The sequence below is a fragment of the Capricornis sumatraensis genome, chromosome 8 (assembly GCF_032405125.1).
Source record: "Capricornis sumatraensis isolate serow.1 chromosome 8, serow.2, whole genome shotgun sequence".
Classification (NCBI taxonomy): Eukaryota; Metazoa; Chordata; class Mammalia; order Artiodactyla; family Bovidae; genus Capricornis; species Capricornis sumatraensis.
The window spans coordinates 96,451,635-96,478,572 of record NC_091076.1 but is presented as its reverse complement, the minus strand read 5'-3'; the positions used below and the strand labels follow the sequence as shown (position 1 = coordinate 96,478,572).

At 46.5% G+C, this 26,938-nt stretch overlaps 1 protein-coding gene and 1 non-coding gene across 2 annotated transcripts in view; both read right to left on the bottom strand.

The window, feature by feature from the left end:
* ITGB3 (integrin subunit beta 3) overlaps window positions 1-21,317 on the bottom strand; it is a 42,147-nt gene extending 20,830 nt beyond the window's left edge. Inside the window, exons 1-10 of the mRNA XM_068977490.1 lie at window positions 21,284-21,317; window positions 20,610-20,695; window positions 8,966-9,161; window positions 7,301-7,553; window positions 5,516-5,518; window positions 5,176-5,338; window positions 4,386-4,547; window positions 2,000-2,095; window positions 1,500-1,589; window positions 683-817 (exon numbers count right to left, since the gene is read on the bottom strand). Of these exons, the coding sequence (XP_068833591.1) occupies window positions 683-817; window positions 1,500-1,589; window positions 2,000-2,095; window positions 4,386-4,547; window positions 5,176-5,338; window positions 5,516-5,518; window positions 7,301-7,553; window positions 8,966-9,161; window positions 20,610-20,695; window positions 21,284-21,317 (1,218 nt within the window). The remainder of the gene's footprint in view (window positions 1-682; window positions 818-1,499; window positions 1,590-1,999; window positions 2,096-4,385; window positions 4,548-5,175; window positions 5,339-5,515; window positions 5,519-7,300; window positions 7,554-8,965; window positions 9,162-20,609; window positions 20,696-21,283) is intronic.
* LOC138084872 (U1 spliceosomal RNA) lies at window positions 16,783-16,938 on the bottom strand. Its single transcript, XR_011145276.1, has one exon. It is a non-coding gene; the product is annotated as a U1 spliceosomal RNA (small nuclear RNA).
* Window positions 21,318-26,938: the final 5,621 nt, after the last annotated feature.

The following is a 26,938-nucleotide window of genomic DNA, read 5'->3' as shown; positions in this document are numbered from 1 at the left end:
GCCAATGTTTCTTACTAGGGTGTGTGCACATGTGCCTAGAATATAGACAGAAAGAGGGATAGATATAGACATTAAATAATACAGACATGGATGATATAACTATAGATAAGCCCCTCTTTTCTTCCCACCCCTTTCACCATCCCTCTCCCCTAAGGCAGAAGCTGAGGAGAACGAACCACTAGGGAAGGAAAGCCACAGAGGGACTAAGGAGGCAAAATGAACGTTGGCATTCTGAAATTCCATGATGGAGGGTATTTTCACCTATTCTGTTGGCTGCCAAATCTTCTGCAGCTAGGACAATGTCTGGCACGAAGTCAGGGCTCAATAAATATTTACAGATGACATTTCCATTTACGTTGTGAAGCAAAGAAAGGCATTACTTTAGAAGAGGGTGGAGACCAGTAAGGGGCTGAAGGCAAGAAATATTATCATCTGCAATCGACTGTGCATAAACAGTCACCTAAGTGCAAGTTTTTAAAAAATCCTGACAGGGAAGTTACTTAACGGAGAAAGTTTAGGCAACAGAAGCCTCGGAGGCAAAGGCTGGCAGCTCCATTACATCTGACTTGTAAGGACGTTCAGGAAGAAAGTACAGGGAACAAAGGGGTGGGTGCCCACAGAGGTTCCAGGGCACGAGCCAAGGTGAGCGCCTCAGCGTCAGCCCCTGTCCAGCCCACCTCACCGTGTCTCCAATCTTGAGTCCAACACAAGACTTCAGGCCTGGGATGACTTCGTTGTTGAGACATGTGGCGTTGAAGGATAAGGACAGCTCCTCGGGGAGGTCACGCACTTCCAGCTCTACTTTAGAGCGGATTTTCTGAGCAGAAAAGGGCAAAAGAGGCAAGAAAATGGGCTGAGAGGACACAAGTAGGGGCCAATTACATCCCAAGCAAAAATCACCAGGTGGTCCTGGACTCACCTACCCCCCTAAATGCTGAGGTCCACCTGCCTGCCACAGCATCCTTAGGAGCCTGTATCCCACTAACCTTCCAGCCCAAGACCTGCTCTCGCTCTTTCTCCACTTGTGTCTAGGTGAGTCTGGGTAGAATCTAAACCAGCTGTGCCCTCCTGCAGGAGTGCTGATACTGGTCGCCTTGAGTAGTACCACTTTCTACCTACTTTTTCATCAGCCTCACATTCCCCATAATTCAGCTCCCTCCTTCCTCTGTTGTTGGAGCCCAGCTCTCCCTCAGTCTGTACCCACTCCCAGTTTCAGGGCCCTGCTCCTTAACATCATCCCCATTGTCTCTTTCCATTTCACCTTCTCTAAGCATTTCCTCTGTTGTTCCTACAGCTCCCTCCATCCCCTTCTGAGCCACTTCTGTTGCAGAAGGCTGCATTCCTCCCAGTGCTGCCTATCGCCTAGCCTCTGGAAGAATAAGAAGGCAGTCAAGGCTGCATGGTGGACTAGGTGCCAGGACTCTCAAATCTGAGGCCTCCTGGGTAATGCCAAGGGCAGTGGACTCTTAGCGGGTCTATTCCCAGTTTAAGACACTTACCCCATAAGCATCCACAATGAGCTGGAGAACATTGCTGGAATCAGTAGACAGAACCCCCACTGTGGTCCCTGGGATGAGCTCACTATAGTTCTAGAAAAGAAGACAAAGATATCTAGGAACGACTGATAAAGGTGGTGATCTCCAAAGGCCTCCCCAAATAGATGGAGGGTCTTGAAAAGAAAATTGAGGGAGGGATGGGATATTTTACTTATCACTGCCAGGAATATATCTAGCAGCTTTTCAGCCCTGAGAAAAATTACAGAGAACCTCTCACACCGCTCTTCCCACTAAATTACTCCCCTCCACCTCTGCAAACGTCAATACACCCATCCTTCTAGGTTCAAGGTTGGAGGAGAGAGGTTCACCAAAAGTAATCATTAGCTCCCAGGTCTTTCCTGATTGGGGACCATGGCCAAAGGTAGTCTGGGTTGGTTCCCTGAGATAGGTCCACCCATCACAGACCCCACTCCCACTCCAGGAAGCCCCGAAGGTATAGTCACCTGGTAGAGATTGACTACACTTTCAGTCACTGCAAAGATCAAATTGATGTTTTTCTGGGATAGCTTCTCAGTCATCAGCCCCAAGGAGGGATAATCCTGTAAAAAGGGAGGATGTGGGGATTAGTTAAGAAGTAAGAAGTCTATTCACATACATCCCTGGATTCTAAACCTTAGGACTTGGTTGACTGGGGCCATGGCCCAGACAGTGGTGGGGCTTTAACTTTTTCACCCCATGACAATGAGAAGCAAACACAAACTCAGGTGTGAACTCAGGATAGATGAAGAGATACAGGCTTGTAGTATCAAAACTAAACACCTCTTTCTTCCTACTCAGATGTGAAGCATCCACACCAAGGAGCAGCTTCCTGGACCAGGCACTGCCAGGCCTCCTCGTTTTGACACCTACTCCTGTTTTGCGGCACCTGACAAATGCCTTGGCTTGGTGCTCACAGTACTCTGCCATGTGATCTCAACTTTCCTTTCCAGTCATCGTGCAACCTTTCTCCCCCTTTCACTCACCACTATCTGGAACCCTGTCTTTCTCCCACCTGAAGTGGACTTCTTTTTGTTAACCCTCCTTCCTTAGGATCCAGCTCAGGTCTCACCTTTGCCAGGAGGCCTTCCTTGACCACCCCAGTTCACAATGAGCTTTCTTCTTTTGAATACCTAAAGCCTTTATCAAATGTTTCACCTAGTTAGCGTTAATCATGTACCTTCTGTTATTGGTACCATATCTTCTTGACTAAACCAAAAACTCTTTAAGAGCAGGGCCTTATATAGTCTTGTTAACATTCTCCAACCCCAGTAAGGGCATGCCTAGTGTGTCTGTGTTCAGTCGCTTCAGTTATATCTAATTCTTTGCCACCCCATGGACTGTAGCCCACCAGGCTCCTCCATCCATGGAATTCTCCAGGCAAGAATACTGGAGTGGGTTGCCATACTCTCCTCCAAGGGATCTTCCCAATCCAGGGATCGAACCCACGTCTCGAGTCTCCTACATTGCAGGTAGGTTCTTTACCGCTGAGACACCAGGGAAGTCCCAAGGCCTTGCATAGACTAGATGTCAGTCACTATAGACTCCCCCATTGCTTGGTAGTGCCCAACCTGCATATGGCTGATACCAAAAACTCAAGCCAAAAAGGCAGTGCTGACGAATTATGAACATATCTCTGGAATCCTAGACCTTTCAGGGAGCTCATGAGATCATGAAACTCAGGTTCCTACCCTTACACAGGTGTACATTTAAGCCACCTAGATGGAGTAATTGCTATATTGTCTTTAAGAAATGAAGAGTTCCCGTCTCCCCCTATATACTCAGAGTATCAGTATTCTGCAGGTCTGTACATTTCCTTTATGGTTTACTGCAATTTCTCTTGTCTCCATGTAAATTCCTTTCCTTTGTTTTACCTTCTGTGGACATAGAAAACAACTTCTAAGAAGTCTTCTCAAACAGAGTAGTGGTTACCAGAGGGAGGAGGAGGATGAAATGGGTCAAGAGGATCAACTGTATGGTGACAGATGGAAACTAAATTTGGAGTGGTGAGCACGGTGAAGTGTATGCAGAAGTAGAAAGATACTGATGCACGTCATGAAACATATCATGTTATAAACCAACGTTACCTCAAAAAAAATAATAACTTTTTAAAAAGTCTTCTTGGGACTTCCCTGATGGTTCAGTGGCTAAGACTCCAGGCTCTCCATGCAGGGGCCCTGGGTTCAATCCCTGGTCAGGGAACTAAGATCCCACATGCTGCAACTGAGAGTTCATATGCCACAATGAAAATCAAAGATCTAAGTGCTGCAACTGAGACCCAGTGCAGCCAAATAAATAAATAAAATATCTTTAAGGGTTTTCCATATTAAAAAATAATAATAAAATTTTTTTAGTTTTTAACTTTAAAAAGTCTTCTCATGTATCAGCTAAACCATCCTTTAGCCCTTGTATTCCAGCTAAATGACTCTAAGCCCTTTATCCTTTCCTCACAGGACTGGCTCGCCGTGGTTGGCCAGTCTTTGTCTCTTTTTCCTCTGTCTTCTTCCAATAACCACAGAGAACATGATGCTTCAAGAAGGGGCTAATCTGTACACAATGACAGGATGGCCCTGCTTTCCAGCTGAACATGTAAAAGTCCTCTGGGTCCATTCTGGATGCCATGAGGCTGCAGCTGGTGCTGGAGGCAGTGGGGGTAGCAGTAACACTGACCCCAGCCAGGACCATCTCTAATGGTTGTGCAGGTTGTACCCTGGATGAAGACAGGCTGCAAAAAGCCCTGTATCTTGCCCAGAAGAAGGCCTGTCATTTTCATATTCACACAAAGACTCTGCCTGAGTTAGGGCAGTCCTGGCCATAGTGAATAGGAACCATAAGTGGAAAAAAGAATCTCACCATGGTAGTGGAGGCAGAATAATGGTTGTCATTGCCCACATGACACTGCCCATCATTGGGCTGGACGATGCCTGCCAGCCTTCCATCCAATGCTATATGGGTCTTGGCATCAGTGGTAAACACCAGCAAGTGGGAGGCATCATTCCTCCAGCCAATCTTCTCCTGTTTCAAAAAAAAAGGTGAAAGACAGCAACTTTAGCTATGTCACTGGTACAAAACAAAGACCCAAGGAGTTCCCAATCTGAAGGGCTAGACATGGGCTGGAGAATGGCCTCAGTCCCAGTCCTTGGAACACAAGCTGGAGCTATCCAACTCAGCAGTTTCTGTTCTTTTAGAAAAATAGTCTCAGAGCTCACTAGCTCAAGGAGCTGAAAGACACCTACTTCATCTCCAAATAGAACTTCTTCAATGAGAATCACACAGCCCATCCAAAAACCCACCTGCATCTACAGAGCTGGGCTGGGCTAGAAGAAATCTTGCCTGAACATCTGCCCAATTTGCTGAGGTTAAGTGAACCCAGCCTGGACTCAGATACACTTCCAGAGAAGGTGGGGAGATGCTCTCCCCAGTAAGCATGTGGGTCCCCTAAGGTTCAAAAAAATATCAGCTCTGGCCAGGGAGCAAATACAAGCAGAGGTTGTTTATCAGCAGCAACATGTTGCTCATACTGTACAAAGCTCTGCTTAGTTCCTATCTTGTATTTCACCCAGAAATCCCCACCGTTGAACCACTTCCTCCCCATTTTGGTCTGCACCAACCACACCTGGCACTCCACACCCTCCAAACTCACATCACAGACGGTAGCCTGCATGATGGCATCAAAACCACCCTCTGGGGCATCTCGGTTCCGTGACACACTCTGCTTCTTCACCTCCTCATTGAAGCGGGTCACCTGGTCAGTTAGTGTCAGCACATGTTTGTAGCCAAACATGGGCAAACAGGTAGCCTTCATACTAGGGAAGGAAGGAGACGATTTAAACAGACATCTGACATAAAATATGGCAGGGAGGGGGACTTCCCTGGCAGTCCAGTGCTTCCAATACAGGGAATGCAGGTTCGATCCCTGGTCAGGGAACTAAGGGATCCCACATGCCATGCGCTGTAGCCAGGGATAGGGGTGGAGAAAAGACTACCTGGGGAATGGGAGGGAAAAGAGGGAGAGAGATGTGGAAAGTGCTATACCCAGTCCAGTTCTATGAAGCTAGAATTATCCAGAGAGTTTAGATTCTCAACCCTTCAAATTACCTAGGCATCACATTGAACTAACCTCCACCTAGCTCAGAGGAGGAGAGGGTAAACTGTGGAACTAGACTCCCTTGATTCAAATCCCAGTTCCTTGACTTACTAGTCATGGAACCCTAGGCAAGCTTCTCTATTCCTAACCTATAAAACAAATGGGGACATGATAGCTAGTAAGGGTTGTTGTGAAGCCTTGTTGTTCAGTCGCTCAGTTGTGTCCAACTTTTTGCAACCCCATGGACTGCAGCACACCAGGCTTCCCTGCCCACCACCAACTCCCAGAGCTTGCTCAAACTCATATCCATTGAGTCAGTGATGCCATCCAACCATCAAATCCCCTGTTGTCCCCTTCTCCTCCTGCCTTCAATCTTTCCCAGCTTCATGGTCTTTTCCTATGAGTCAGCTCGTTGTATCAGGTAGCCAAAGTATTGGAGCTTCAACATCAGTCCTTCCAATGAATATTCAGGACTGATTTCCTTTAGGATTGACAGGTTTGATCTCCTTGCTGTCCAAAGGACTCTCAAGTCTTCTCCAACACCACAGTTTGAAAGCATCAATTCTTCAGCACTCAGCCTTCTTTATGGACCAACTCACATCCATACATGACTACTGGAAAAACCATAGCTTTGATTATACAGATTTTTTTGACTCTACGGACCTTTGTTGGCAAAGTAATGTCTTTGCCTTTTAATACACTGTCTAGGTTTGTCATAGCTTTTCTTCCAAGGAGCAAGCATCTTTTAGCTGTAAGGTTTAAGTGAGTTAACATGGGGAAGGTTCTCAGATCAGAGTGAGGCTTTGGTTGCTATTGCTAAATACCTTATACTCAACACTTCTCTAAAGTAACATTAACATAACAATAAGCAAAAGTTCATCAATAACTTTATGTCTCTGAGCTATCAATAAATTAATAGATCTGTGTCAAACAGGACATAGTTGTTTTGGTGTTTTTTTTTTTCTGTCCCCACTCCATTGGTTTATTTCTTTAACTCACAGTTGACATCCTTACTGGGTAAACTTACAACCCACATAACTCTCAAATCTAAAAAGTAAAGCCGTACCCTGACAGACTTGATAACCATTATTTTAAATTATAATTCATGAATTTGCATAGTCTCTCCACCAATTAAATAAATAAACCATTCAGTTTTAAGCCAAAGTCTCAAAGTAGGGACACATCCATTTATGCTAGATGGTTCAATAAATATCATTTCCACCCTTTTATATTCCTCTAGGACTTAATTCCTTGCATTTTAACTCTGTAGGACCCATCTTCTAGGTAAGGAGGATAATAACAATGGAATCAATCATTCTGAAATCATAACTCCTCTATTTACTTATCCATAAAGTTCTCTCTCTACGTTTGGTCTCATTTCTCTTTTATTCTCTCTTGTCTACTATTTATTTGTGACCTAGACCAGGAAACTAATGAATTTCCTTTCTAGGTCTCCAAATAGCCTTGTTTATTATTAACAATTTTGCTTGATTATTAACTATTAACACAGTCAGTGGGTCAGCCCGCTTGCCAGACAGGGAGACCTTGGTAAAGAGGAGAAACAATGTGGCCAGAAGGCAGCCAACAAAGCCAACCTGGAGGCAGAAATAAAAAGCAGGACTTGGGCACATGTGGGGCAATGGGAAGAGATGCTACCCTGGCTTCTACAGGAGAGACTTACTCATAGCAAGGGTTTCTGATAGCCTCTGGTGGAGAAATATACATGTATGGTGACACGGGCTTGTCCACAAAGGCCCCGAAGCCAATCCGCAGGTTACTGGTGAGCTTACGCATCTGGGAGGCCAGCTTGGTACCCAGGTTCTGGATGTTCCGCAGGTCATCCTTCATGGAGTAAGACAAGTCCATTAAGTAGTAGATGTCCACAGGGTAATCTTCCACCTGCCGAACTTGGACGGAGAAAATCTTCGAATCATCTGTAAGGCAGAAGGACATTAAGTTTTCTCCTCTTCTTCCTCTAAGACTTAAGCAGATTTGAACATATTTGCTGGGCTGTGCTGTGCTCAGTCGCTCAGTTGTGTCTGACTCTTTGCCACCCTGTGGACTGTAAACTGCCAGGATCCTCTACCCATGGGATTCTCCAGGCAAGAATACTGGAGTGGGTTGCCATGTCCTCCTCCAGGGGATCTTCCCAATCCAGAAATCAAACCCAGGTCTCCCACAGGCAGATTCTTTACCATCTAAGCCACCAGGGAAGCCTATGAATACTGGAGTGGGTAGCCTTTCCCTTCTCCATGGGATCTTCCTGACCCAGGAATGGAACCAGAGTCTCCTCCACTGCAGGTGGATTCCTTACTAGCTGAGCTATCAGGGAAGCCTTTGGACATATTTACAATGAAGCAAATTTTTGTTTTGTTTTGTTTTTTGCTGTGCCATGTGGCTTATGGGATCTTAGTTCCCTGACCAGGGACTGAACCCAGGCCACCACAGTAAAAGTGACAACTCCTAACCACTGAACCACCAGGGAATTCCCTGAAGTAACTTCTTGAGCAAACCGAACTTGAAAGCCCTCGTTCCTCTTTCTCTCCCCTTGCGATTCTATTACTCTTTCAGTCTCTTAACTCACCTATTTTTAACCTCTTCGTTTCCATTCTAAAAGTCTTCACTGTCTCTGAATCCCCATCTGTCTAATCCCTGGGTCCCAAGGGTTTACCACCCAGGATCACAGAAGTGTTGGCAGTCACTACATTCCGAACTCTGTAAAGGGAGGAACTGTGTTCCACTCTTCTCGGAATCGCACAGTACCCAACATATGCCTTGCACATAAAACGCTCTTTCTTAAATTCTTGATTTAATTGGAAAGTCAGTATCAGTGCTTTGAAAAGCCTGTCTCTTAGCCTAATCCTTACCCCCTCTGAAGGTCTCCCGCCACTATTTTCTCTGTCCCTATACATGGCCTTGCCTCAATCTCACATGGAAAAGGGTCTTATAAACTGCTTCCTCATCTTATATATCATTTGAGCCCCAAGAGAAAGCTATGTACTCGGTAAAACAGACATTGAGGAAAACAAGAAACAGACATTTTTATGGCAATCCACTCCAGTACTCTTGCCTGGAAAACCCCACGGACGCAGGAGCCTGGTGGGCTACATGGGGTCACAAAGAGTGGGATGCGACCTAGCGACGAAGCATCACAATGTCAGCAGGGTTAAATAACTTTCCCAAGGTCAAACAGCTAATCTATGGAAGAGTGAAGGTTCAAACTCCGATCTTCGGACTCCAGGTCCCCAAGCCTTCCATTTTCTTCCATTCTCCTGCTCATACCTCCCCCCACATCCTTCTCTTCCCACCACAATTTCCTCATGAGCCACGTCCACAGGCTCCCTACCTGGCCGTAGGCGGAGGGCAATCCTCTGGGGACTGACTTGGGTAATCTGGGAGCTGTCTCCAGTGCCCTTGTCACTGAGGGGCCTGGCCTCCAGGATTCTGGCCTCACTGATCGGGAACTCGATGGACTCTGGGGCGCAGTTATCCTTCAGCAGGTTCTCCTTCAGGTTACAGCGGGGCGAGCCTGGAGGCAGCGCCTGTAAGACAGAGGTTCCAGGGGCAAGTCCTGTGATCAGACCAATGGTGGCTCTCTGCTTCCTGCAGCCTCTGCCACCTCCCAACCGCCTAGAGCTTACCCAGCACTTTGGAGCTAAACCAACATCAATGAACACGTGCGGTCCTTCCTAAGACAGTACCTAGGCCTGTTGTACAGAATGGGGAAATTGAGGCATCAGAAAGGTTAGGTGAGTGTCTGTTCTCGGATTGGCAGGTAAGAAGAGGGGCAGTACAATAAGATGCCTATTGGGCAGTTTTTCAAACTGTAAAATGCAATCTACCTGTGGGTTGGAAAAATCAACATGGTAGGTTTCAACTACCCACTAATTAAGTAAAATACAACATAATAGAATGTCTTCCCAGGTGGCTCAGTGGTAAAGAATCTTCCTGCAATACAGGAGTTTGATCACTGGGTCAGGAAGATCTCCTGGAGACTGAAACAGTGACCCACTCCAGCATTCTTGCTGGGAAATCCCATGGATAGAGGAGCCTGGTGGGCTACAGTCCATTGTGTCCCAAAAGAGTCAGAAACAACTTAGCAACTAAACAACAGCATAACAGAATAGAATGTATCAAAGTATATAAGCAGTAAAAGTAAATATTATTTTGTGAAAGGTTTACATATTGGGAAGTGGGGTATAAATTGTATAATAAATATGGTATGCATATACTGTGGAATATTACTCAGACATAAAAAGAAACAAAATTGGGTCATTTGTAGGGATATGGATGGACCTAGAGCCTGTCATACAGAGTGAAGTAAGAGAAAAACAAATATATATCCATGCATATATGTAGAATCTAGAAAGATGGTACAGATGAACCAATTTCCAGGGCAGGAATAGAGATCCAAAATAGAGAACAGACACGCTGACACGGTTGGGGGAGCAGAGGGTGGGACAAACTGGGAGAGCAGGATTGACATACACACTACCATGTGTCAAACAGATAGCAAGTAGGAAGCCATAAAGCACAGGAAGCTCAACTCAGCGCTCTGCAATGAGGGGTGGGTGGGAGGGAGGCAAGAGAGAAGGGATATATGTGTATATAGAACTGATTCACTTCGTTGTACAGCAAAAACTAACACAACATTGTAAAGCAATTATACTCCAATAAAAAAGAAAGAAAGGAAGACGATGTACCTTCTGTGAGTCAGGGTCCAAACAGTTTGGAAGCCACTGTGTTCAGACACTGCTGGGGTGTGAGACCCATGAGAGCAGGGATTATGTGTATCTCTTTTCCCCTCTATTCCCAGCACTCAATCTGAGGCTGGCCACCAAGGTGATAGGGGAGGATACAGGGAGAGAACAGAGAGTAAGTAGGAGCTAAGAGCACAGATGGGCTGAGATCACAGCTCAGCATTGCTTCTTACTAGCTAGTTACCAGGGCAAGTGACCTAAACTCTCCAGGCCTTGCTTCGTCATATTCACGAGGATGTTCCACAGGATAACAGTATAAGGCAGTACCTGTAAAACACAGGGTATGGTGCCTGCCATAGGGTAAGTGCGCGATAAATGTTAGCTATTATTGTAAGACATTCTATTAATAGTTCCTAGATAAATTAATTATGAATAAACTTCACAAGCTTGGGCAAATCCCATGATGTCAGGCCACTAACCCAAGCCTGTTTTATCACTTTCAGCTTCCTCCCTCATGCTGGCCAAAGGGCAGGCTGAGCACCCTTCCAAATACCCTGGAATGTGTCCCACCACCCTCTGGAGCTCTGCGTGTGTTCCCACCCAAGCACTGAACAGGGGGACACACTGTGTCAGAAAAGACACTAGAAATCAGTAAATGGGTTCGATCCTAGGTCTGCCACTGACCAGCCATGTGACCTCAGACAGTCATTTCACTCCACTGAGCCTCAGTTTCCTCTCCCGTTCACCCTTGTCAGAGGGCTTAGATGACATGATGCTTTCAGCCTCTTCCTCCTCTGACATTCAGCAAACCTAGCCAGCACTCTGTGGACACAAGCCCACTAGGGCTTCTTGCCAGCCTTGTGGGGGGATTGCCTGGAAAGCTAGAAGACCTCTCCTGAGACCTATTTCACAACATCTAGGCCTTCAGTCCAACAATCCCCCACACCCCCAGCCACCCCCTCTCACAACCACTTTCAGAAGGCAGCTGAATAACCCTACCGACATCCCAGAACAACTCGTGTTAACATTTACGGAGTACGTACTGCATGTCATTAACCTCTTAAAATGAGTGAAACCTGATCTCATTCACACGGGACCAAGACACCACCAAGCTCACCCTCAGCCTCCACCTCTAGGGCTGAGGCCCTTGTCCCGAGGCTGTCCTGGGCTGGGTGCACACTCGTGAGTGGAGGGACGTCCTCTGAGCCAGACCGTGGTCTCTGCAGAAGAAACACTGGCCTTGCTTCTCAACGGTCTTCACTGCGCATTTTAAAGCGACAACCACACAACACAAACTCTTTGACCTGCAACTTCCCTGGTGGCGCAAACAGTGAAGAATCTGCTAGCAGTGAGGGAGACCTGGGTTCGATCCCAGGGTCAGGAAGATCCCCTGGAGAAGGAAATGGCGACCCACACCAGTATTCTTGCCTGGAGAATCCCATGGACAGCCAGGCTACAGTCCATGGGGTCGCAAAGAGCTGGACATGACTAAGAAACTAACACACACACACACACACTGCATGTCAGGCACTGTAAGAAGCACTGTACGTGGAATATTGTAGTCCTTCTGATTACAGTTCTATAATGCTGGAACTATTGCTTTCTTACAAATTACAAACCTGAGGCTTGGAGGTTTCACAAATGAGGACCCCAATCTTAATGAGTAAGAAATCAAAGGTTTGGAGAAAATAGGTAATTTTCCCAGAGTTGCAGAGCTCAGAAGGGGCAGAGGTGAGATGCTGACTAGATGGCCTGACTGTGATTAACCTGATAAAATGGTAAGTTGTATCACACTCCATGTAGAGTGGGAATCAAGGCAGAGAATCAGGACTGTGGAAGAGAGTGTCCTGGGAAGAGCCACACTTGAGAATGCCGCGAGTAGGGAACAGAATGCTAGATGGGGATACGGGAGGTGTGGGATGGATAGGTAACATCCTGTCTTCCCGGCCCCTCAGGGGACTGGAAGCCATGTTTCCAGGAGAGAGACTGAACCACAAGGAGCCATCCATATTCAGAAAATCCTGAATCTGTTGCCTAAAACCTCTCCTGATGCTTGAAGCCCTTCTCCCTCTCCTGCCTGAGGAGGCCTTACAAATAGCTATGAAAAGAAGAGAAGTGAAAAGCAAAGGAGAAAAGGAAAGTTATATTTGAATGCAGAGTTCCAAAGAATAGCAACGAGATAAGAAAACCTTCCTCAGTGATCAGTGCAAAGAAATAGAGGAAAACAACATAATGGGAAAGACTAGAGATCTCTTCAAGAAAATTAGAGATACCAAGGGAACATTTCATGCAAAGATGGGCTCAATAAAGGACAGAAAGGGTAGGGACCTAACAGAAGTATAAGATTTTAAGTAGAGGTGGCAAGAATACACAGAAGAACTGTACAAAAAAGATCTTCATGACACAGATAATCACGACGGTGTGATCACTCACCTAGAACCAGACATCCTGGAATGTGAAGTCAAGTGGGCCTTAGGAAGCACCACTACGAACAAAGCTAGTGGAGGTGATGGAATTCCAGTTGAGCTATTTCAAATCCTGAAAGATGATGCTGTGAAAGTGCTGCACTCATTATGCCAGCAAATTTGGAAAACTCAGCAGCGGCCACAGGACTGGAAAAGGTCAGTTTTCATTCCAATCCCAAAGAAAGGCAATGCCAAAGAATGCTCAAACTACCGCACAATTGCACTCATCTCACATGCTAGTGAAGTAATGCTCAAAATTCTCCAAGCCAGGCTTCAGCAATACGTGAACCATGAAATTCCAGATGTTCAAGCTGGTTTTAGAAAAGGCAGAGGAACCAGAGATCAAATTGCCAGCATCTTCTGGATCATCGAAAAAGCAAAAGAGTTCCAGAAAAAAACATCTATTTCTGTTTTATTGACTATGCCAAAGCCTTTGACTATGTGGATCACAATAAACTGTGGAAAATTCTGAAAGAGATGGGAATACCAGACCACCTGACCTGCCTCTTGAGAAACCTGTATGCAGGTCAGGAAGCGACAGGTAGAACTGGACATGGAACAACAGACTGGTTCCAAATAGGAAAAGGAGTACATCAAGGCTGTATATTGTCACCCTGCTTATTTAACTTATATGCAGAGTACATCATGAGAAGCGCTAGGCTGGAGGAAGCACAAGCTGGAATCAACATTGCTGGGAGAAAGATCAATAACCTCAGATATGCAGATGACACCACTCTTTGGAGAAGGAAATGGCAACCCACTCCAGTATTCTTGCCTGGAGAATCCCATGGACAGAGGAGCCTGGTGGGCTACAGTCCACGGGGTCGCAAAGAGTCGGACATGACTGAGCGACTTCACTTTCATTTATGGCAGAAAGTGAAGAAGAACTAAACTACCTCTTGATGAAAGTGAAAGAGGAGAGTGAAAAAGTTGGCTTAAAGCTCAACATTCAGAAAACGAAGATCATGGCATCCGGTCCCATCATTTCATGGCAAAGAGATGGGGAAACAGTGGACAGTGGCTAACTTTATTTTGGGGGGGCTCCAAAATCAGTGCAGATGGTGACTGCAGCGATGAAATTAAAAGATGCTTACTCCTTGGAAGGAAAGTTATGACCAAACTAGACAGCATATTAAAAAGCAGAGACATTACTTTGTCAACAAAGGTCCGTCTAGTCAAGGCTATGGTTTTCCCAGTAGTCATGTATGGATGTGAGAGTTGGACTATAAAGAAAGCTAAGCACTGAAGAATTGATGCTTTTGAACTGTGGTGTTGGAGAAGACTCTTGAGAGTCCCTTGGACTGCAAGGAGATCCAACCAGTCCATCCTAAAGGAGATCAGTCCTGGATGTTCATTGGAAGGACTGATGTTGAAGTTGAAACTCCAATACTTTGGCCACATGATGCAGAGAGCTGACTCATTTGAAAAGACCCTGATGCTGGGAAAGATTGAGGGCAGGAGGAGAAGGGGACGACAGAGGATGAGATGGTTAGATGGCTTCACCAACTCGATGGACATGAGTCTGAGTGAACTCTGGGAGTTGCTGATGGACAGGGTGGCCTGGTGTGCTGCGGTTCATGGGGTCACAAAGAGTCGGACATGACTGAGTGACTGAACTGAACTGAACTCTCCTGCCCAGCCCTCCTCTAATAGGCAGAAGGGCTTCCCCGCATGGATGGGACCATGAACAACACCAACAGTCCTACAGACTGAATTTCTGCATCCCCCCAGAATTCATACACTAAACCCTTACCGCCAACGTGATGGTATTAGGAGGTGGGGTCTTGGGAGGTGATAGATCATGAGGGGTAGCCCTCATGAAAGGTATTGTGCCCATATAAAAGAGGCCCCAGAATGCTCCCTGGAGGACTTCCCAGGCAGTCCAGTGGTTAAGACTCCACCTTCCAAAGCAGGGGGTGCAGGTTTGATCCCTGTTCAGGAAACTAAGATCCCACGTGCTGAGAGGAATGGCCAAAAATTGAAGGAAAAAAAAAAAATTAGAGTTCCCTGTCCCCTTTTGCCATTCGAGGACATAGTGAGGAGATGCTGAATTTGCTGATACCCCCATCTTAGACTTTCTAGCCTCCAGAAGAGTCAGAAATAAATGTTCATTGTTAAGCCACTGTGGCTATGGCACTTTTGTTATAGCAGCCTGGACAGACTAAGACAAATGGCACAAGCACCAACCTGGCCCAGGCAAAACACAGAAAGAGCTTCCTTCTCACTCTCTCGGTTTCACGGGTAAGAGGTAGAGAAACGGCATCAGCAACGGGAAACAGCACACGAGACTTAACCTTCCTGGTTCAAAAGATCCTAAGAGGACATCACACCTCCTCCAAGTCTCAGAGAGATGAAAATCCTGCCCCACTCCCCTAGCTCAGCCCGGGGCAGAACGGCAGAGAGGAGAACTCAGGAGCATTTAGCATCTTTGTGTTCTAATTCTTCCTGCTCCTGCCTGTCTCTCCCAATCCTTCTCTCTCAGGAAGCAGTCTCTTTCTTGCTCACAAAACTCCCTACTGTACTTCTGATTCCAGCTGCCCACAAAGCCCCAGGCAGAAAACCTTCCAAAAAAGGCAATGACTGGATGGACCAAGATGCCCTGTTGCTGATCCTTTCCAGGAGTAAGACAGATGCTGAAAGAGAAAGGGGGAAGGGAGAGCCCAGGAAACAATGAGAACAGCAAGGCTGTCGGGTATCTTCAAGCTGCATCGTAAAGGGAGAGAATGTTTTGGAGGGGGTTTCCTGACCCCCATTTTCTAACAAAGCAGTGTTTAGTAGAAGAAAGTTTGAAGTACTAAGCCTTGCTGACAGTGCTTATGGTTTGTTATGAATTTCTTTAGAAATCTAAACACTAAGAAACAAAAACTCTCCTCCCCTCACTCCGTGGTCGCTGACATCAGAGGTCAGGAACCTAACAGGGCTGCTCCTTGGCCACCCTCTCCCTGAGAGCTTGCTATCCCAGAAGCACACCAAGGCAGTGACCTCAACACACTTGGGCTCCATTCCCTGTCCTAATAACCCAGGCTGAGCAGATAGAAGGAATGCGTGCAGGTGACTCAGAGAGAAAGCTGGAAGGAGGCGGAGAGGAGTGGTCAAGTTCCAGTGCCTAGTGAAACCAGATGTTACACAAAAAGGGCAAAAATAACCCAGACCCAGGGAAAGGGTTGGAGCACAGAGGTGGGAGGCTCCAGCCCACGTTCTGTATGAGCTGAATTCCCACCCTCTCCTGGGAGAATGACACACGCTGTTAGTCCCATTCTCCAATAATCCCATTTTAGAAACTGGGGAAGCAGAGTGTGAATAGTCATTATTCTACTTATTTCACAGGGCTGGTCAGGGGATAAAATAAAACTGTGAACAGGAAATGCTTTCAAGATGTAAAAATCTCAATCTAAGTCCTATATACTCAAGTCCTTTTGATCTGATATAAACAAGGGCTTTCCAGGTGGTACTAGTGGTAAAGAACCGGCCTGACAATGCAGGAGATGGAAGAGACTTGGGTTCAATCCATAGGTCAGGAAGATCCCCTAGAGGAGGCCATGGCAACCCACTTCAGTATTCTTGCCTGGAGAATCCCTTGGACTGAAGAGCCTAGCAGGCTACAGTCCATAGGGTTGCACAGTTCAGTTCAGTTCAGTTTAGTCACTCAGTCATGTCCGACTCTTTGTGACCCCATGGACTGCAGCATATTTGGCTTCTCTGTCCATCACCAACTCCTGGAGCTTGCTCAAACTCATGACAGTCGAGCTGGTGATACCATCCAACCATGTCATCCTCTGTTGTCCCCTTCTCTCCCTGCCTTCAATCTTTCCCAGCATCAGGGTCTTTTCCAATAAATCAGTACTTCCCATCACGTGGCCAAAATGTTGGAGCTTCAGCTTCAGCATCAGTCCACAGAGTTGGGCACAACTAAAGCAACTTAACACAGAGAAACAATAAGTTCAAATAGGTAACTCTTTTCTACTGTTGCCATTTTAACTTTTTTTTTTTTTTTCCTCCAGGGGAAAGCAGTCCCCCACTACCACAAATTATGCAATTGAGTTTCCCATATTTGGGGAAATCATAGGGGTCAGCACATCCGGAGTGCAATGGATAAGCCTCGCCCTGGGAAAACCACCTTCGTGATCATGGTATCTCCCCTGCCAGGTAAGTATTAACTACTATTTTTTAAAATATTTATTGATTTGGCTGTGCGGGGTCAGATTTGCAGCAAATGGGGTCTCCAAACTTCTTTGCAGCATGTGAGATCTATAGTTGCAGCATGTGGGATCTAGTTTCCTGACCAAGGATCAAACCTGGGCCCCCTGCATTGGAAGCGTGTTATCTTAGCCACTAGACCACCAGGAAAATCCCCACTACTACTATTACTGTATGCTTTTTTCTTGGAGGGCAAGGAACAATATATCATGTGACTTTTCCCTCTCCCAGAGAGCTAACTGCTGCTGCTGCTGCTGCTGCTAAGTCGCTTCAGTTGTCTACGACTCTGTGCGACCCCATAGACGGCAGCCCACCAGGCTCCCCCGTCCCTGGGCCATTTCCTTCTCCAATGCACGAAAGTGAAAAGTCAAAGTGAAGTCATTCAGTTGTGTCTGACTCTTAGCAACCCAGTGGACTGCAGTCTACCAGGCTCTTCTGTCCATGGGATTTTCCAGGCAAGAGTACTAGAGTGGGGTGCCATTGCCTTCTCTGAGAGAGCTTACAAATGCCTCCAAATAAATTAACAATAACTAACAATAATAAATTGTTCTCTTGATTGACATCTGATGAGGACAAGAAATTGAACATACAGAGAGAGGTGTGGAGAGAACAGAAAGAAGTGAAAAAGGAAAGCATTTTAGTTTATTGTTATTGATATTCAATAACAACCCATTCTAATGCAACAGGTTCAGGGTTCATCCTGGACATCCTTATATTTAACAAGCACCCAAGTTGATTCTTACCAGCAGGCAAGTTTGGAAGGTTCTAATTCCCTACATGATGCCACCGAGGCCAAGACCACAAGCTGAATCTCAGTGTGAGGCCAACTTCTCTGCTAGATTCATAGTCCAGAGACAGCATAGCACCTCAACCCATATCAGCATCCAGCCCCCCAAGAACACACCCTACGCAGATGGGCCGAAAAGTCTGCACTCATCCACATTGGCTATGTTTTCCTAAGACCCAGCCAAGTGCTTGCTGTCCACACCCAGAGCTGCTGTCCGGCAGGACCAAGGAAAGCTCAGCCCAACCAGTTGTTTTTGCAGCCACTGCCAACTCTGCCTCTAACAGCCAAGGTAGGGGAAGCAGAAGCTGAAGGTTTTCCAGGGTCGATTATTCAACAAATCACAGGCAAAATGGCCCAGACGGTTCATTTTGGTTTTCAAAATCAACAGCCAAGACACTTTCAGCAGTTACACTTGGTCAGTGCAGGGGAAGCCCTCAGGGAAAAAAATAAAAATGGCAGTCATGTTCAAGTTACAGCCCAGGATTCCATTCTCGCTGGTTGATAAACGTTGCCCCATGCTGGCCTCCTCGGCTATCCCGCCTCCCCTCCTCCTTCCTCGAGAGATAGTTGTAGTCATTCACTAAGCCCTATGGCCTCCACACCACACCCCACCCCCAGCTTTCCCAGGATGCTGATGAAGGCCAAAAGGGTGCTTCACCAACTTCCTGTCTCCGCCTTCTGCTCCCTAGGTCCTGTCTCCATCTATTCAACCCGGAGCAATAAATCTGACTTTGTCACTCAAAACAAATAAACAAACACTTTCCTGTTTAAATTCCATCCTCCCAGAAAATATCTTTTTGGACCATCTACCTCCTCTCATTAGATTTCTTTGGTCCCAGAAATACACCGCAAGAGGAACAGTGGTAAAGAATCCACCTGCCAATGCAGGAGACACAGCTTCGATCCCTGGGTGGGGAAGATCACCTGGAATAAGAAATGGCAACCCACTCCAGTAGCCTCGCCTGGAAAATCCCATGGACAGAGGAGCCTGGCGGGCTACAGTCCATAGGATCACAAAGAATTAGACATGACTGGGCATGCACGCACTCACGCACACACACACCTCTTTGATTCCACACCCCCATCCCTAGGCTTGTCCTATGTTAAGCTTTGATCCTATCCTGTACCTTTCTTCCCCTCTTTCTTTCCTCCTCCCACCTCAGACTGGACAAAATTCACCATGGCCACCATTAAATATTCTACATTTTTCTCTAAAATCTGGTCACATGACCCAAGGGCTTTGTCTGGTAGGTGCTCAGCATATCTATTACCTGGTTTGTCCCTACGCCAATCAAGAGAGGTGACAGACATTCCAAGAATGGTTTTCTTTTCCCCCAGATTCCTCTGAACCAGTTTCTCCCTTTTGTCTTGCTTTGGGTTGCAAATGGGGGAAGACAGAGGGGAGGAGCATCCTTTGAGCGATCCTAGGGCTTCTCCCCTGACTACCCTTCTGCTCCAGCCAGCTAGACGCCCTCCAATCCAGCACGCTGCCCATCCGGCTCTCCCTTCTTCAAGGATTCAGACGCAGAATTCCAATTTCCTTGTAAAAGAAGCTTAATAATATGATGATGATCAAGGGAAGAAGGATATGGCAAACGAGAAGGGAGAGGCCACATCACACTCGAGGGGCCAGTTCAGCCCAGAGGGGTGGAGAACCCGTGGGGGTGGAGGGGAAGGACTCCCTCAACGCCCCACCCCCAACTCCCGGCCTCAGGGAACGTTTCATTTGCTAAATGAAGTCAGTGTAGCCCAGATGTTGGGCAGCTGCCTCTGGAAGCCGTTCTCGTGCTGAACTGCACAGAGGCCAAGGCATTGTGTTGGGCGGGCCTCGGCCGGTCCCGGCCTCCCTCTCGTTGATAAACACGGCCTCGCAGCTCCCATTCCCCCTCCTCTCACCAGCCTGCCAGGGAGGTTGCCTTTTTAGGAAACTCAGCAGATGGGAGAGAGGAGCCGGACAAAGAGAACCAGGGCTCGGTTTAGAGCACTTCACAGAGCCACGGAGCGAGGGGACAGGCTGTCCTGACAGAGGCCACCTCAGGCGGCTGACAGCCACCCAGGCCAGGAGTTCAGGTAACCACCTGCCGGGGACGAAGCCCATGACTCAGCCTCACACTGTGTAATCACTGGACCCTCTCCAGCCACACTCACGCCCAGCCTTGCCAACTCCAAATTCCCATCCTAGCCACAAACACAACCATCCCCTCAGACACACTCATTCCCCAGGGCCCCAGACACAACAAATCCACTGCCTAGACACAGCTAACCCTTTCCTGTCACCCTCCCGGCCTCATCAAATTGGCCCAGCTTCTTCTCTCATAAACACCTTCCCAAGAGAAGGAAGGAGAGAAAGAGAGAGGAGAAGGTAAAGCCACAGGGCCCAACTGTCAGACAGGAAAGGGAGAGAAGAGGCCCTCTGACTAAACAACCCCACATGACACGCAAATGCACGATCCGTCCGTCATTTGCCTTTTAAAAATTCTGGAATGTTCATAAGCCAGCATCCACTCTGTACCTATAACCCCCTTGTGCCTCCCTTTTTGTGACCTGAGGCCCAGCCTCCCAGGGGTGTTGCACCCCAACAAAAACAAGCAAAGTGGTAAAAAGGCCACGGGGAGGCCAAGAGGTCCAGCCTACTTGCCTAACACGCTCTGGATGGAATTCCCAGCAATAGCGCATGACAGCTCCCTTCAACATCCATCCATGGGAAGGCTTCTCCCTAGTGTTGCTCAGAAGGGACAAGGGTTTGTATACTTAGGAGGGAGGAGATAGACCCATGGGTCTGTTTCTACACAAAGGCAACTAAGTCTGGGAAAGAAATAAAGTCAGATATCTGCTCCTTACCTCATCTGAGCACCAGGCACACACGGGACTCACAGCCAGACATTGCTGGCAGGAGCTCACACCTCGTGTGGCACAGATGTTGGGCCCTGCAACAGAAAACAGAAGTTTTAGCATCCAATTTTGCTTGACACAGTAACTGGCCTGCCTTATCCTTGCCCAGCTTTCCCAAATGCCCAAGTTTACAGCTCTCAGATGCACACAAATACACCTTCACCAGCCCATAGGTGCTTACCCAACATAGACAGTTTGGGGAAAGAGAAGGAGAATGAGGAAAGTCAAGAGAAACTCATCACGGCTCTTAACTGATGAGGCCACGGGGACGGCAAATGATCGAGCAAGTGTCAGATCATAACTGTTGGAAAGGCTTTCATTGGGACTTCCCTAGTGGTTAAGAATCTGCCTTCCAATGCAGGGGGTAATGGGTATGATCCCTGGTAAGGGAACTAAGATCTCACATGCCACAGGGCAACTAAGCCCACACACCACAACTACTGAGCCCAAGCCCTCTAGAGCCTGCATACAACAGCTAGAGGGAAGCCAGCACACCAGTGAAATATCTCATGGTGCCACAGCTAAGACTGGATGCAGCTAAATAAATAAATATTAAAACACACACACACACTCAAAAACTAGATTTAATAAAGAAAGGCTTTAACAACTGATTTAACACTTACATTGTACAAATAAAAATCTGAGGTCCAGCGCCATGGTAATTACTTTAATGATGTATTCATAGCCACTACACAGGGAATTCAGAGCCTGGATGAACTAATATTAACACACAGCCTAAATATGCGGGTAGTGGGTGATAGCCACGGGAGTGTCCAACTGGACCATGAGGGGAAAGCAAATCTTCTGAAATCTTCTCAAGCTTCCCAATACGTATATCTTGGGATGCAAGCATAGAATGCTTTAGGCAGAACTAAAGAAATACTAGAAAAAGTTGACTGATATAAGCTGGAAGAACATGGAATTTTAGAGTTAGAAAGCCTGTATTTGAATTCTGAATGCTTTGCTAACTAGACATGTCATGACCTCCGTCAACCTGGTGAACCTCTACGAAGCTGATAATATCTATCTCACAGGATTTGTGCAAGGAATTCAGCGAGGTAAAGAAGCATTGGGTACACTACAAAATGCCATTCAAAATGACACTGTAAAGGTTAAATCTCCTTGCTCAGGACTATTGACATAGAAAGTACAAGAGATGGGTCGAACCTTTTAGGAACAACAGAAGAGAACCTAACATTCCTTTTTTTGAAGAAATCTCTGATGTTAATCATAGAGACTTTGACTTTTTGTCACTACATTTGCAGTGTCTGGAGAGCAATAGATGTTCAATAAATTGCTATTGGATTCCAATAACATGGAAGGGTAAAGACCCCTCAAGTCTGATTATATCAGAATTTTGAGAACTGGTTCCAAATTATCTCAGTTCAGTTGAAGACTGTGAACAGTCTTCAGACTGTCAAAGGATGCAGCAAAAGTTGAGGGAGGAACAGAGACAACCAGAGGGATGAAAAGCATTCCATAAGAAGTCCAGCCAGGAAGTAAACCACAGACATTCCCCTGGACAGAAGCCCCCATCCTCCATGTTCCCCACAGCTTAGCCTTCCCGGCCTCGGTCAGGGAAACCTCTTCCTCCAGGGCTCCCAGGAAGGCCTCTTCCAGTACATTCACCCCTCCACATCCATGGGTTCCACATCCGCAGATTCAAACAACCAAGGGTCAAAATATATACAGAAAAAAAAAAAAATCCAGAAAGTGCCAGCAAGCAAAACTTGAATTTGCCATGTGGCAGCAACTATTTATCTACATTGGATTTACAACTATTTACATAGCATTCACACTGTAAGGAATGTAGGATGATTTATAGAATACAAGAGTATGTGTGTTATACACCAACATTAAACTATTTTTATAAGGGACTTAAGCATCTTCAGATTTTGGTGGTCAAGGGAGCCTGGAATAAATCCCCTGCGGATCCCAAGGAACAATTGTGCAAAGAATAAAATGAGGGAGACTCCCTTCCTGTGCATGCATGCTAAATCGCTTCAGTCATGTCTGACTCTGTGTGACCCCATGGACTGTAGCCCTCCAGGCTCCTATGTCCATGGGATTCTCCAGGCAAGAATACTGGAGTGGGTTGCCATGCCCTCCTGATTCCTGACCCAGGGATCAAACCCAAATCTCTTATGTCTCCTGCATTGGCAGGTGGGTTCTTTACCACTAGCGCCACCTGGGAAGCAACCCCTTCCTGATAGGACTCAATTATCCTGACAATTCCTTTATCCAATTTTCTGAATTGGTCCCTTGTCCTTAGCTGTTAAGACCAGCAAATATATCTGAGGGAAAATCATCCTCATCATTGGGATGTTTCCCCAGTGTCCCTTGAACTTCTTACAGAGCTGGTATCTCAGATCACTTTATAATACTATGACTGAACTCCCTTTCAACATCTGGGGGGGCAGGGGGGACAGAAAATGTGCACATATAAACATACACATGATATTGTTAAAACAAATTATCCAAAATGTGGAAATAGGCAAAGGGAGTACTGGGTGACTTTTCAAGGTAATGCAAGGGGTTGACCAGTAGCCTCACCATGCTAAGGGGTTATATAATTTCAGGGGTGTGTATCTTTGTTTGACCTCTATTGATTAGGATATCTTATAGTCCTATAAGAGCAGAGGTTGGCCTGTAGAAAATGAATAACAATGGATATAATTCTTGAAGAGAATGATGTACATGATTCTTATCCAACAGCAATGCAAATGATTTCTGTCTAGTAGCAAAGATAACCACCAGAGGTTAAGGTTTATTGCTTTGTAGAACATTAACGAATCTTGAATCTATTGGGCAACTGATTTCAGCATTCCATTGACTGACTGACTGTAACTCCCTTCCTTGAATTCTCTTTTAAACTAGTCAACATCTTACTGGTTCTCTCATTAAGTTGAATGAAATCTTTGACACGTGTTCATTTTATTGGACTTCCCTGGTGGCTCAGATAGTAAAAAAATCTGCCTGCAATGTGGGAGACCTGGATTCTATCCCTGGTCAGGAAGATCCCCTGGAGAAGGAGTAACCCACTCCAGTATTCTTGACTGGAGAATTCCATGGATAGAGGAACCTGGTGGGCTACAGTCCATGGGGTCACAAAGAATCGGATACAACTGAGCAGCTTTCACTTTCGCTTCATTTTATAGTTGTATGAGAATCATACTTTTAACTAAGAATTACACTGCAACAGTATCCAGCTCAGGACAGAGTGACCTAACAGAAAAGGTATACACACAACCAGTACATTGTGGTTCTGAGTCACCCACTAACAACATGGTCTTGGAGGAGACATTTAATGGGGCTTCCTAGGTGTCTCACTGGTAAAAGAATCCACCTGCCAATGCAGGAGACACAGGAGAAGTGGGTTTCATCCCTGGGTCAGATAGATCTCCTGGAGTAGGAACTGGCAACCCACTCCAATATCCTTGCTTGGAGAATCCCATGGACAGAGGAGCCTGGCGGGCTATAGTCCATGGGGTCACAAAGAGTCGGATGTGACTGAGCTCACACACGTACAAACAGAGCAAATTGCAAAGTACTGGACTAGGTCCGTTTTGTTTTGTTTTTTAAGCAACTGAGCTCATTTCTCCAAATTATGCCTAGAATTCCGATATAAAACACACAAATGGGTTGATACAGTTCCTTGGAAAATTGAAATTTTCATTGTTCTCTGAAGAACACTAGATTATATGTGGAATCTTTGAAGCGCCTCCTGGAAGCCCCATGTTTCCTCAGAGCCCTGAGTCTGTCTAACTTCAAAGGCCTTTCTCAACTCGAAAATTCTGCAAGTCACATGCCACTGTAAGCTCATGAGTAACTTCTACGACTCCAGCCTCTGACTGACTCCAGCCTAAGTGTGTGATACCAAGGCTGCAAGGTGGAAATTACAGCAGTAGTTCCAGGTCTGGCCCTAAGGCACCAAGGCCATCTCTGAGTTGGGACAGCCCTCAGCCATGTACTGCCTCTAATGGGAGAAAAGCAGCCAGTCTTCCCAGAGCTGCCAGAGGCAGAATGACAGTGTTCAGAACCCGCAATGCATCCAGGAGGCCTCTCCCTGCCAAGGCTGCCTGGCCTTCTCTTAGCTCTTTTCTCAGCCAGATGTGAACTCCTTCCTGCCTTATTGGAAGAGTTCTGAGAAAAACATAGCCTGCATTATTTTAGGCATCCCTTTTTGAAGTTTTCAGCATCCAGGGGAGTAATTCTGGACATAAGTACCACGGATTTCCAGTAGGGAGATGAGGGACAAGTTAGAAAAGAGAAGAGGACCGACCAAGGAGGTGTGTGCACCGTCAAATTATTTTTTTTAAACTTTTCCCAGTCTATCCATTTAGCCCTCCATTCATTCTCAAATTAGCATTTCCCATGACTCCTTGACTTGTTGCCACAAAAGAACGCCTTACCAGATGTGAAATAAACAACTGCAGGCCCCCTCCCAGTGAACGGGCGGTCCCTGACCCCAGAGAATGAGATGAGCTGCCAGAGGTAGTTCTTTAGGAAGTCATGCCTGGGAAGTCATGGTTACCCAGTTCCCCTTACCCATCCTCTGTGTAATGAATCACAGGTTGATTTCATGAGAGCAATGATTCCCCCCTTTCCCCAGAATGCCCCCCACCAAGACCGGCCACCAAGGGCAGGTTCCCTGGAACACAGTGGCTGAAAGCAACTGACTCATCAGAAGTCCCTGCGCCTGACTGTGCTGATTCAGTGAGCTGCTGCTCTGAGGCCACCCCTCCCCTGCAAACATGTGGAAGGAGTTTAGGCCTGTTTCCAGTCATTCATAAGGCCTCTTTTCTTACCCAGTCTCAGAGGGCCAGGTTCAGCCCTGCTGGAGAATGAGGGACCTTCCTTAGAACTTTGTCCCTGAAATGAATTAACAACTCCCACCACCCATTTCTTCGGACAGCTTAGCTAGAGCAAGACAACAAGGTCGGATTGGTCCCATTCCTCCCAGGGTAGTTATAAGTGAACCAACTCCTATCTTACTCTGAGCGCAGCAGCTGGCAAAAACAGAAGCATCCTATAGAGGCTGTTGCTGCTATGGTTGCCATTTGTTTGTTTGTTTGTTTTGTATTGCTGTATAGCTGATTAATAATGTTGTGATAGTTTCAGGTGGACAGCAAAGGAATTACATCATACATATGCATGTATCCATTCTCCCCCAAACTCTCTTCCCATCCAGGCTGCCACATAACACCGAGCAGAGTTCCCTGTGCTATGCAGCAGGTCCTCGTTGGTTATCTATTTGACGCTATTGTTTTTGTTGTTGATGTTTTTATCCTGAGTCCCAAGCAGTAAAAGGAAGGTGATCAAAAATCCAGTCTAGAAGGGATGGTCAAGAAAAGAACGCCAATTAGAAAAGACAGATGAGATTAGCCAAGAATGTTGCCTGGAAAGTAGAAGTAGAAGGCTGTGGTTTGACACATCAGATCAATTCACAGAACCAGAAGAGAGACAAAGAGTGGGAAAAATAAAGGAAAAAAAAGAGGAACAAGGAAGGGAGTTGGAACCAGTGGAAGTTATTAATGCGTCAGTGAGAGCTATTTCGAGGATATGTTGTCCAATGAGACAGGATGTGAGCATTCAGGAACAGGCCACCCTCGTGAGCCCTCTGAGAGGGCTCAGTCAAAGGGAGAGGTTTTCAGTGGGCAGAAAGGACGATCCACCCTGCAAACACTACAGCTATCTCTCCCACTGTCTGCCAGGGAAGAGTTCTGGCCCTGCCAGTGACCTTTGACTGGTGATTTCCTAAACAGGTTCACGGGGACACTGGGTGACTCAGGAGGTGCCTGATCCTCCATTGCAGTCACCTGGCTGAGTGAGTCATCCAAGAGCAAAACATACCCTAACTGCACAGTGTGTGCAACAAGTGGTTTCTCTGGAGCAAGTTGTTAAGAGAGTTTATTTTATTTTGGTTCTTTCATTACATGTAAGGGCAGCTCAGTGAGCCAAGGAAGGGGAAGAAGACAGGAAGGTGGAGTTCAAGGTAACCCAGTGCTCTCAACAGAAAGCTCCAGTAAGCATCATCCAAAGCAGTAGGGAGTCCAAATTACCATACAGGTGCGTATGTGCCTGCCTAGTGAATCAGTCAAGTCCAGCTCTTTGCTATCCCACGGACTGTAGCCCACCAGGCTTCTCTGTCCTTGGGATTTCCCAGGCAAGGGTACTGGAGTGGGTTGCCATTTCCTACTCCAGGGCATCTCTCTGACCCAGGCATCGAACCTGCATCTCCTGCACTGGCAGACAGATTCTTTACCACTGAGCCACCT